General features: G+C 37.2%; 1 protein-coding gene across 2 annotated transcripts in view; it reads left to right on the top strand.

The window, feature by feature from the left end:
- The window catches only part of itga2.2 (integrin, alpha 2 (CD49B, alpha 2 subunit of VLA-2 receptor), tandem duplicate 2), a 38,007-nt gene that overhangs the window by 20,683 nt on the left and 5,134 nt on the right, over nucleotides 1–12,190 (top strand). For both annotated transcript variants that reach the window (XM_027143434.2, XM_047805045.1), the window contains exons 6-23: nucleotides 279–406; nucleotides 508–656; nucleotides 1,229–1,379; nucleotides 1,548–1,713; nucleotides 2,177–2,250; nucleotides 2,365–2,503; nucleotides 3,004–3,149; nucleotides 3,745–3,888; nucleotides 3,993–4,196; nucleotides 5,530–5,660; nucleotides 5,823–5,986; nucleotides 7,115–7,374; nucleotides 7,463–7,545; nucleotides 9,298–9,436; nucleotides 9,524–9,616; nucleotides 10,521–10,597; nucleotides 10,723–10,806; nucleotides 10,933–11,035. In XM_027143434.2, coding sequence (XP_026999235.2) covers nucleotides 279–406; nucleotides 508–656; nucleotides 1,229–1,379; nucleotides 1,548–1,713; nucleotides 2,177–2,250; nucleotides 2,365–2,503; nucleotides 3,004–3,149; nucleotides 3,745–3,888; nucleotides 3,993–4,196; nucleotides 5,530–5,660; nucleotides 5,823–5,986; nucleotides 7,115–7,374; nucleotides 7,463–7,545; nucleotides 9,298–9,436; nucleotides 9,524–9,616; nucleotides 10,521–10,597; nucleotides 10,723–10,806; nucleotides 10,933–11,035 — 2,435 coding nt within the window. The remainder of the gene's footprint in view (nucleotides 1–278; nucleotides 407–507; nucleotides 657–1,228; nucleotides 1,380–1,547; nucleotides 1,714–2,176; nucleotides 2,251–2,364; nucleotides 2,504–3,003; nucleotides 3,150–3,744; nucleotides 3,889–3,992; nucleotides 4,197–5,529; nucleotides 5,661–5,822; nucleotides 5,987–7,114; nucleotides 7,375–7,462; nucleotides 7,546–9,297; nucleotides 9,437–9,523; nucleotides 9,617–10,520; nucleotides 10,598–10,722; nucleotides 10,807–10,932; nucleotides 11,036–12,190) is intronic.

Below are 12,190 nucleotides of genomic sequence, written 5' to 3' on the forward strand. Positions count from 1 at the left end.
CATTGATACATGAAGAGGTCTGACCAGTACACAGACTGTAACTGTTACAGCAGCTTTAACGAGTGTAAAGATGTCAGTTTCCGTCTCAGCAGCAGTTCCGTAAACAGCCCTTTTTATGCTCTGGGTTTGGTTGGAAGTTTTATTGGACCTGCACAAATGTAAAGAAGCTCATATGTATGGAAGAGGCCCGAAGGAAGAGACTCATGTTATTCTCTTCAATAATGTGGCGAGAAATTTGGACTCTTTGTACATTTATGACCTGTTCCTTTACCCCACAGCTTGCGGTGGGCCGATGGACATCGCTATAGTTCTTGACGGATCGAACAGCATTTATCCCTGGCCTCCTGTGGTGACTTTTCTTGTGAAGCTCTTACAGCACCTTGACATCGGACCCCAGCAATCACAGGTATGTGCTATAACAGAGCTCCAGGTAAAACCTTAAATAGTGTTGTTATTATTATTATTATTATTATTATTATTATACTGAATATATTTCTGTCGGAGCAGGTCAGCGTCATTCAGTATGGCGTCGATCCTACGATGGAGTTCAAGATGAACACGTATAAAACCAGAGATTCGATCGTAAAGGCGGCTTCGACAATCCCTCAGAGAGGTGGAACTGAGACGAACACTTTCAAAGCTATCGAGTTCGCAAGGTATGTGTGAGCTCGCCGGTCTCGCCTGAGCACGTCTGGACTGGAGACATCAGAAGTGTTTACAAGTGTGTGTGTGCGTGTGTATGTGTGCGTGTGTATGTGTGTGTGTGTACATGTGTGTGTGTCTGTGGGTATTTGTGTATGTGTGTGCGCGTGTCTGTGTATGCGTGTGTGTGTATGTGTGTGTGTATGTGTGTGTGCATGTGTGTGTGCATGTGTGTGCATGTGTGTGCATGTGTGTGCATGTGTGTGTGCATGTGTGTGTGCATGTGTGTGTGCATGTGTGTGTGTGTGTGTGCATGTGTGTGTGCATGTGTGTGTGCATGTGTGTGTGTGTGTGTGCATGTGTGTGTGTGTGCGTGTGTGTGTGTGTGCGTGCGTGTGTGTGTGCGTGCGTGCGTGTGTGTGTGTGTGTGTGTGTGTGTATGTGTGTGTGTGTGTATGTGTGTGTGTGTGTATGTGTGTGTGTGTGTGTGTGTGTGTATGTGTGTGTGTGTATGTGTGTGTGTGTGTATGCGTGTGTGTGTGTATGTGTGTGTATGTGTGTGTATGTGTGTGTGTGTGTGTTACAGAGCGAACGCTTTTCTGCCTGCAAACGGCGGACGTCCAGGTGCCAGTAAAGTGATGGTGGTGGTAACAGACGGAGAGTCTCATGATAACTCCAAGAGAAACACGGTCATTCCAGCATGTGAGAAGGACGGCATCACTCGCTTCGGCATTGCTGTGAGTACGTCACCACCCTGCTGTTTTACTGGCATCGTGGGTCATTTTGTTTAAGATCTAATGATAAACGATAAGGAATAATACGTAACGTCCTGCTGCTTTGGGTAACTGCCGTTGTTTTAACAGAGTCGTCAATAGCAATGAAATCGTTTAAATAATCGTCTTTAGGTCCTCGGGTACTACATAAGGAATAACATCGACAGCAAAAAGCTCATAGATGAAATCAAGTCCATTGCCAGCAGTCCGTCAGATAAATATTATTTCAACGTGTCTGCTGAAGACGCTCTCCAAGAGATCGCCGGAACCCTGGGAGATCGGATCTTCAACATCGAAGGTAAAAGTCTGTTTTGGGTCGAGATCGGACACAAGGTTCCGGAGTAGAAGTGTAAAAACTGTCTAGAATTCAAACTGAAACAAATTCAGATTTTATTTATAAAAAAAAAAACCTCCTGATATACAAGTAGAATAAAATAGAAAAAAATATTTTCAACAAAAAAATCTTTTATTAATTATTTTAAAATTGAAGAATGTAAATGTAATTACAAACTATCTGTACATTCGAGAGGAAAATCTATTTAATTTCCTTTTTTTTTCCTTTTTTTAACTCAAAATATATTCAACAAAAAATGTCTAGAATTTTTTTTCTTCTGTAAGAATTTATAATGACGTATTTCTTGTATACGGATTTTGTAAGACTTTATTCAGACTTTACTCCGCCAAACATCAGAAAAAAATTCAAACATACATCTAAATCATCTGTCACATTGTGAAGGTTAAATATTCCTGTTTTTCCACAGGCACAGGGACAGGTGGCGAATTTGAGATGGAAATGTCGCAGGTTGGCTTCAGCGCACATCAGACCAAAAACGAGGTGCTTAATCGGATCATTATTATTATTATTATTATTATTATTATTATTATTATTATTATTATTATTTATCACATCCTTGTATTTAATTCCCTTCACGGCGTCGTGTCTCCGCAGGACGTGTTGATGCTGGGGGCCGCCGGGGCGTACGGATGGACCGGAACGGTTGTGCATAAAACTGCACAGAAATCAGAGATTTTCCCCAAAGAAGCTTTTCAGCAAATCCTAGAAGACAAAAATCACAGTTCACTGCTGGGTGAGTGGCTCGTGTGGGGTTTAAATAAACTACACATCGAAAGGAAATCCAAAGTGTCACACCAGGAGTTTTCTCACTTTATAAATCATTAGTTCTGACCGGTCCGGTTTAGTGACTGAGCTGGTTTAGTCCCTGAATTATGCAGCAGACATCAGACATGCCTTGAGCCTTGAGTGAATGATGACACATCAAATATATTTAAACAGTAAAGAATAAATAAATAAATAAATAAATAAATAAATGTGTCATCAGCTCCGGTGAAAATATTCGATGATCTCATCATTCGTCACTGCGAATGATCCAAAAATCTCAAACTCTGTGTAATAGAAATGTAATAGAAATGTAATAGAAATAGAAATAAACTTCACTTTCTAACGATGTTACTGTATGTATTTAACTTATAAATGGTATACATGTATAAGTTTATTCCTGTGTTAGTTCACTGTCCTTGTCATTATTTCCCTGTGTGTGTGTGTGTGTGTGTGTGTGTGTGTGTGTAGGATACTCTGTCACCACCCTGTACAGCGGTTCTACAGAGTACTTTGTGGCCGGCGCTCCTCGCTCCAACCACACGGGTCAGGTGGTTGTGTACACGCTGAACAAACAGAGACAGCCTGACATCCGACACTCGCAGAGAGGAGATCAGGTCTGATAAATCATCTGCTCCTGACCAATTAGAATGGAGAATTCAACAGCGGTGCTGAATCCTGGATTCTGATTGGTCAGATTCATTTTACATCCTACGATTCTATATCGTTTTGACCGTAACAGCTCGTTTAGTGGTTAGCACGTTCGCCTCACACCTCCAGGGTCGGGGTTCGATTCCCGCCTCCGCCTTGTGTGTGTGGAGTTTGCATGTTCTCCCCGTGCCTCGGGGGTTTCCTCTGGGTACTCCAGTTTCCTCCCCCGGTCCAAAGACGTGCATGGTCGGTTGATTGGCATCTCTGGGAAATTGTCCGTAGTGTGTGTGTGTGTGTGTGTGTGAGTGAATGAGAGAGTGTGTGTGTGCCCTGTGATGGGTTGGCACTCCGTCCAGGGTGTATCCTGCCTCGATCCTCGAGCCGCTATAGCGTACGCGAGAACAGGAATGAACTCGTTTTATGAAAATGTAACTATAAACGTGAGAAAAGATCATTAGTCGCAGAAAATGTTCTTTAATCACAGGTTTAATCATAACAATAAACAGCAAACGGAAGGAAAGACGGAGGTAAATTTGAATCTGATTTCATTCTGATCTGCAGATCGGCTCGTACTTCGGAAGCGTGCTGTGCCCCTTGGACGTGGATCGTGATACTGTTACTGACCTTCTTCTGGTTGGAGCTCCGATGTACATGAGTGAAAAGAAGAAGGAAACAGGCAAAGTTTACATCTTCACCGTCACTGACGTAAGCTGTTAAAAAAACGCTTTCAAACCACCAAAGCCATGCTGGAGACCCGCTCAAGATCTCCTGTCTTTTTTTTAAATATATATATATATATTTATTTGCAGGGGTTTTTGAGTAGTCAGGGGTTTCTGGAAGGTTCCTCACCGCTGGAGAACGCTCGATTCGGGATGGCCATCGCCGCCGCTCCTGACCTCAACCTGGACGGCTTCAACGACGTGGTGGTCGGAGCTCCACTGGAGGAGAACGGACAGGGAGCCATTTATATTTACAACGGAGACGCAAAGAGCATCAGGAAGCAGAGCTCACAGGTCCGATTCTCAGCCGTGTAGGAAATAAAACATCAGCGCTGTGCTGTTGGAGGAAAATAATCAAGGATGACTCGGTGTGATGTGTGACGGAGCAGACGAACTGTTTCCACCTTGAAGTTTATTCATTATTTTTCTCTTACAGCACATCCTGAAGTCTTTTATTTTTCAGACACTCTTGTATTGCAGAAAATTGCCAAACAATTAATTTTAATTATTAATAGAAAACATCCACATAGTTACAGTTAAAGATGCAGAACCTCCACAAATTGCTAAATATCTGAAGTCTAATTTCAGCTCAATGTTTTTTTTTTCTCTGCATATAATAAGTCTGGAAATCTTAAAATCTTATTTTTCATACACTCTTGTATTGCAGAAAATTGCCAAACAATGAATTTTATTTAATTTTATTTAATTTTATTTTTTATTTAATTTAATTAATTTGATTTAATTTAATTTAATACATTTAATTTCATTTTATTTAATTTTATTTAATTTTATTACTTGCCAAACAATTAATTTTAATTATTAATAGAAAACATCCACATAGTTACAGTTAAAGATGCAGAACCTCCACAAATTGCTAAATATCTGAAGTCTAATTTCAGCTCAATGTTTTTTTTTCTCTGCCAATAATAAGTCTGGAAAAAATCTTAAAACGCTTTAAATGTAAATTACATAAAAGGTTTACTTAAGTCCTTAAATCATTCATCATTGTAATATGTTGATGTTTATTGTGTTTATTTAGAATTTTAAAATGCTGTTTTTTGTGTGTTTCATACAAGTAATTTTTACCAATTATTTTTTTATAAATAAAAATTTAATATTTTACTATTTTAAAATACTCCTTTTTTTTTAGACTTTATTAGGTTTAAAATTAGAAGAAAAATAAAATTAAATTAATTATCGCAAAAAGATATAAATAATTTTATTTTATTATTCTTCTAATTTTATATTTAAATCATATTTAAATTATATTAACAATTTATAGAATCTTTTTATCTTACATTTTATTATTTAAAATTTTTTTGCATTTGATTTTGTAAAAAAAAAATAGAGTTTTAATTTTATGTAGCTGTTCGTTTAATATGTGATTGTATTTTTCTGCTTACATTTTTTTCTCACTTTTTATATTATAATTCTGCATTTAAGTATTTTAAATTATTACTTTTTTATTTTTATTTTGTATTCATTTATTATTATTGTTATTATTATTATTATTATTATTAATGCATTGTTATTTACAGTTTTTAATTATTTATAGATGCCTATTTAAAATGAATTTGATTATATTTTTCTTCTTGAATATTTTATTTTGTTGTTTTATCTTCTGCAGAAAATTGTGGCCATGAAACTGGATCCGACGTTGCGTTATTTCGGCCGTTCTTTAGACGCCAGTGGAGATCTGAACGGAGACTTGGTCCCGGACGTCTCAGTGGGGAGTTATGGGAACGTGCTTCAGCTCTGGTGAGACTCTCTGGAGTGGGAAATGTTTCCCATGATGCACTGGTGGAGGTCTGGTGTAGAATTTGGATGTGTTGAGTTCAGTCGTTTTCCTGCACATCGTTTATTGGACATTTTCTGAGTGTGTTTGTGTCTTCGATGTGGTTCTGTGGCGTGCGGTTTCAGGTCCAGGGCCGTGGCGGTGGTGACGGCCCGGGTCACGTTCACGCCGGATCAGATCAGCATCCTCAGTAAATCCTGTAGTCTCGGAGGACGGATGGTGTCGTGTTTTAAAGCCACGGTCTGCTTCGTGGCAGAGTTCAGACCATCGAACTCGGTCGGACCTGCAGGTGAATTCAGACTCTATTTTTCATACAGATTGTAGAAGAAGAAGCATTTATTGTGTCACATCTACATCACAGGACAGTGAAATTCTTTCTTCTCATATCGCACTATTTGGAGGTTGTGTTGAGATTTCAGGGTCAGACATGATACAGCACCACTGGAGCAGCGAGGGTTAAGAGCCTTGCTCTCATTTCCCTGTGTGACTGTAAACGCCAGGGAAACATAATCCTGGGTTCTGTAGTGCTTTCACACTGCTGCTATTTTACCTGGGATTAACACTGAATCCTGTCTGTCCATCATCTGATGGTTCAATCCCAAACCCTGGATTACTACATTTTTATCCTCCATACTCATCATTTCTGAAGAACATTCAAATGTGGGAAAATGAATGTAATATTTGTTCTTGTTAGATTAATATGAATAAAATCTAAAACTCCTCAGAGTCTTGTTACACGTTTCAGACGTTTTTAGTTTTTTTTATTCTGTCAGCATATTATTTTGCATTGCTGTACAAATCAACAGCTGTCACAAATTTATTTAAATTTATTTGATTTATTTTAAAATTATGATATATATAAAAAAAGATTTTTTTTATTTCATTATATTAAAAATTATAAAGTATGCCATTAAGTATATTAAGTAAATTACTACAATTTTAATTTAACCCTTGTATGGTGTTCGGGTCTGTGGGACCCATATTCATAAACATCAATAATTTTGAAAAACTTAAATTAACCATATAAGCTGTTTATATTGCTTGTAAATGGGATGAAGTAAACATCTGTAGAGAATTTTAACCTAAAATTTTTGATTGTGTTCAAACCCAAAAATATCCTCGGGTCAAACAGACCCACAAACACTGGCTGAGTAACAAAAATACGAACACCATACAAGGGTTAATACTAGAAGATTTTGTTAAAGACATTTTCTCTTATTTATTTATTTTTTTTAAATCAACTTTTTGGTTGTGGATTTTAGCTAAAATGTCCGATGTGTTTTAAACCTTTTATTGAATTTGTTGATGAACAAGAAGGAGATAAATAGATGAATAGTAAAGCTGAAGCAGAACCGATAATTCGATCAGATGAGAGAGGAATTTGTCTGAGATCTTAAATTCTAATCCTGCTTTTCAGAGATTAAGTACAACATGACGCTGGACGCTGACCTGCAGTCGTCTCGAGTCACCTCTAGAGGTCACTTTGGGAACTCTGAGCGAGTGGTCCAACAGGACTTCAGCGTTTCTACGACCGAGTCGTGTGCAGATCATCAGGTGTACGTTCAGGACACTCCTGACCTCGTCAACTCCATCGCCGTCCGAGTCGACATCACGCTCCAGAAGCCAGACTCCAGCCCCGTCCTGGACACCTTCAGTCCCGCAGCGTGGGATTTTTTTGTGAGCGCCGTGTAAAGTGTTGAGCGTTTGAGAGTTTTGTAGTTGTTTTCTTTTACTTTTACTGACAGACTATTATTTTGTTATTCAGATCCCGTTTTCTAAAGACTGTGGTACTGATGAAGTGTGCTACAGCGACTTGGTGTTGAGCGTCGAGAGAAAGGAGCCGTTTGGGTGAGACACAGTGATGTTTCCTTCAGAAAAAAATATATAATCAGCTTTTGATTTATTTGTGATTTCTAAAATCTTCATCAGGTTCGCTCGCCCTCATATCCTGTTCAAATACACTGCAGCAGTATTCTAACTCCACACACACACACACACACACACACACACACACACAAACACACACACACAAACTATTTCTACTTCTGTTCTGTTCTTTGTTTCTGGCATGAGCAAGACAAAAAAAGCTGGTGGTCTCGAGGCATGAAATGGTGAAGTCCGTGTTGTTTTGTTGCCATGGCAACAACTCTCCATCAGTACAGTATGACCTTGACTGAAATAAATGTTAAATTGATTCATGAAATATTCATTAAACCAGCGAAACTTAGTAGAAATCCTTTTAGCGGCTTGTTAAGTGCAGTTTGTTTATTTTGGATGAAAATGTTGAGACTTTTGTTGATAATTAACACTTAAACGTTTAGTACAGCTCCGTGTCAGTGTGAACTGATTATCAGGTCAAAGGTCATACAGCCGAACCAGTGCATAACTCTAAAGCTCTCTACGACAAACTGCACTCGTCTCTGGAAGTTTTTTTTTTTTGTAGTTTGTTCTGAAGACGATGTTAACTTCATTAAATAACACACTACATGCCAAAGTCCCTGAAAAATCTTTGCTTTCAACACTTCGCACTTCGCAGTTTCTCTGTTTCTGTCTCCATGGTGACGACCAAAAACCGTGCCTTTGTTGCTGTTAGCTACGTCTGTCCTTCATAAACACTCACAGGCTGTTCGTTAGACTCGTGTGTGAGTCAGAATTTGTGAAAAGAAATGAATGACAATTTTTATTTCTTTTTATTTATTTATTTATTTTTTTGTCAAATTTGGTACAGAGAATAATACAAAAAATAAAAATAAGCATTGTAAAAAAGGAATATAATAAATAATAAACAAACAAATATTTAACTCAAACTCAGTTTAATATTAAAAGAATGCTGTGTTTTTAAAAAAAAAATCAATAAATGGTTCACATGTGGAATAAAATTCATTAACCTCCTAAAATTATATTTTGATAGCATCATAAGCTTGAAAACAATACATTGGAATAGAATTAAATGTCTTATTATGTATAGAAGAAAAAAAGGAATTAAAAATTTTAAAAGTAAAAAATATATATATATTTTCTTATTCTCATGCATTGACACTTCACTGCTTTGAGTCAAATAATGTTTTATAACACAGTCACAGAAGCAATATAATAAAACCTAGAGCTCAATAAAAAATGATCAATAATCATAATATTAATAACAATAAATATGATTTTTTTTTTATTTCTTTGGTTTTACATTTGGCATGAACACAGAATTCAGTTCTTTGCAGGAAGCTCAGACAAACTGATTATTAGATGTTTATGAGACATGATTAAAGGAACCGTGTTGTTCTTTGGGTCTTGCGTAGAACCTTGACAGATTACGGGACGGACGACAAGAGAGTGTGTACAGTAAGTGTGTGTGGAGTCGTAGTGAATCGTTGTGGGTTTTTAGTCTTTCTTTTTTCTCTCCTTTTCTTGGTGCTAATAATTTTGCATTCAGCTCATAGACCAAAAGGAGTTTTTTCAGACACAAACAAATAAAGTGTGGCCTCGAGGACGACGGAGGCGTTTTGTAGGCATTACTGCGTACTAATGTCCGGCTGCACGTCTTCGCGTTCTGTCTGTTAAATCTGAACGTCTGCTTAATAAATTCTCATTTCTGTGCCTTTGTAGCTCCTCACTGCAGGTGAGTTTCAAAAACAGAAGACTGACGCTGTCCGTGACGGTGATGAACAGAAAAGAAAATGCGTACAACACCAGAGTGACCGCTCGCTACTCCAGCAATCTGTTCTACTCCTCCGTAACGCTGCCTGTACGTCCCGAACCTGTCCTTTAGTGTAGATTTAATCACAAGCTGATTTTTTGTTCTAATGTTCTGTGTTTATTTATTTTTCCCCAGAGCGATGGTACTGAGGTCAAATGCACGTCCAGTAAAGACACGGAAATCGTCATGTGTCAAGTGGGATATCCAGCGCTCAGGACTGACCAGTCGGTGAGACGCCATGACTCACTAAACACACCGGTGGAAATAGTAACGACGTCTTTATGAGGCATTTAGGAGCCTCGCTCTTATTTACAATCTCCTGAGTTAGAAAACGGGGGCACGGTTGCTTAGTGGTTAGCACATTCACATTCGGTTCGATTCCCGCCTCCGCCTTGTGTGTGTGGAATTTGCATGTTCTCCCCGTGACTCGGGGGTTTCCTCCCCCTGTCCAAAGACATGCATGGTAGGTTGATTGGCATCTCTGTAAATTGTCCGTAGTGTGTGTGTGTGAGAGTGAATGAGAGTGTGTCTGTGCCCTGCGATGGGTTGGCACTCCGTCCAGGGTGTATCCTGCCTCGATGCCCGATGACGCCTGAGAAATTCGGATAAGCGGTAGAAAATGAATGATTTAGACAACGACACCTGAATCCAGGCTGAGGGAAGCAAACATTAAAAGATTGAGGGGAAAATAAATAAATAAATAAATAAATAAATACTAGATGAATAATTCAATATTTCTTTGGATATGCATGAAGGTTTTTATTTATTATTATTTTAAAAATTCAGAGAAAGCGCTATTCTCGGGAAATCTACTAGGGGGCGACATAAAGCGATAAACACGGTTTGTGTTTATTGTCATTACTTTATCTTTACAGTTGTTTCTCACCACAATGCAAGACATGACACATTTTTTAGGTGATTGGAGACATTACTATATAAAGCTGTTTTTGTGTTTATTTTTGTGGTGTTCGTCGGTATTGTAGCAGATCGTTGATGATTATTGTGGTGGTTGTGGTTGAGATGATTAAAATGTTTTGTCGTCCTGATGAACGTTGTGGTTTTTCTGACCGTTGCTTTTTTCGAGCCCGAGATGTCATGCTAAAATAAAATAAATGATATTCTTGTGTTTCAGGTAACATTTGAGATCAGTTTTGAATTTAATTTTTTAAAATTGCAAAAAGAAGTCAAAGTGGTCTTTGAAGCACAGAGGTAAGAAATTTAACACACTGTCCAGACCTTCAAAAGAGAACTGAGTTTATTTGCATTGCTGCTGTTGCCTCATGATGATGATGATGATGATGATGATGATGATGATTTGTCTGTGTTGACTGCAGTGACAGTTCAGAGGAAACTCCAGCAGATAACACCAAGACGGTGATGATCCCAGTCCAGTACGAGACAGAGATCATCCTCAGCAGGTCTGATTATAAACATCAGCAGCAAAACCTTCAGACAAAACCAGCTGTAAAAAAAAAATTCTCTATTCGAAATGATGTGTAACCCAGAAAACTGTGAACATCTTTGCTTTTTTTTTTTTTTTACAGAGAAGCCAATATGATTGTTCACATATTTGATGAAAAGGATGAAATAATAAATCCGGTAAAGACGTATGATGACATCGGCCCAGAGCTCACGTTCATCCTGAAGGTCAGTGTGTTTTTTTTTGGGTTTTTTTTTGCTTCATAAAAAATTCCCAAACTCATAATCTGTCTGAGAGTAAATTAGTAAATTACACAGAAGTTAATTAGTTCGTTATCCTTAAAGATCTCGGACGAATTAAAATTACAGTTTCACTTCTGACTGTTAACAAACACTGACACTAGAGACTCCTTCCATCATTGTTATGGAACTTTCTAAGCTCTAGATAGGATCAAATAAATATGTGGTATAAATGACAATAATACATTTCCGGGTGTTTAATAGTAGATCTGTTTAATCACCCCACGCAGATTATTCTCTCTAACAATAAGACCCTGAGTGTTAAAGTGTTGAATCAGAAATCTATAATGAACTCAGAAATGATTCTGATTTATAAGTTGCTCAAAAGCTTCTGGTTATACAACCGTACAACTATATACAGCTGTAGAACTCTGTGTTAATAATGATTTATAATCCCACTATCAGTGTTTATAATGATTTATAATCCCACTATCAGTGTTTATAATGATTTATAATCCCACTATCAGTGTTTATAATGATTTATAATCCCACTATCAGTGTTTATAATGATTTATAATCCCACTCTGAGTGTTTATAATGATTTATAATCCAACTCTGAGTGTTTATAATGATTTATAATCCAACTCTGAGTGTTTATAATGATTTATAATCCAACTCTGAGTGTTTATAATGATTTATAATCCCACTCTGAGTGTTTATGATTTATAATCCCACTCTTAGTGTTTATAATGATTTATAATCCCACTGTGAGTGTTTATAATGATTTATAATCCCACTCTGAGTGTTTATAATGATTTATAATCCCACTCTGAGTGTTTATAATGATTTATAATCCCACTCTGTGTTTATAATGATTTATAATCATACTCTCAGTCTTTATAATGATTTATAATCCCACTATCAGTGTTTATAATGATTTATAATCCTACACTTAGTGTTTATAATGATTTATAATCCCACTCTGTGTTTATAATGATTTATAATCATACTCTCAGTCTTTATAATGATTTATAATCCAACTCTGTGTTTATAATGATTTATAATCCCACTCTGAGTGTTTATAATGATTTATAATCCAACTCTCAGTGTTTATAATGATTTATAATCCCACTCTGAGTGTTT

Source organism: Tachysurus fulvidraco, chromosome 20, assembly GCF_022655615.1.
Source record: "Tachysurus fulvidraco isolate hzauxx_2018 chromosome 20, HZAU_PFXX_2.0, whole genome shotgun sequence".
Taxonomy (NCBI): domain Eukaryota; kingdom Metazoa; phylum Chordata; class Actinopteri; order Siluriformes; family Bagridae; genus Tachysurus; species Tachysurus fulvidraco.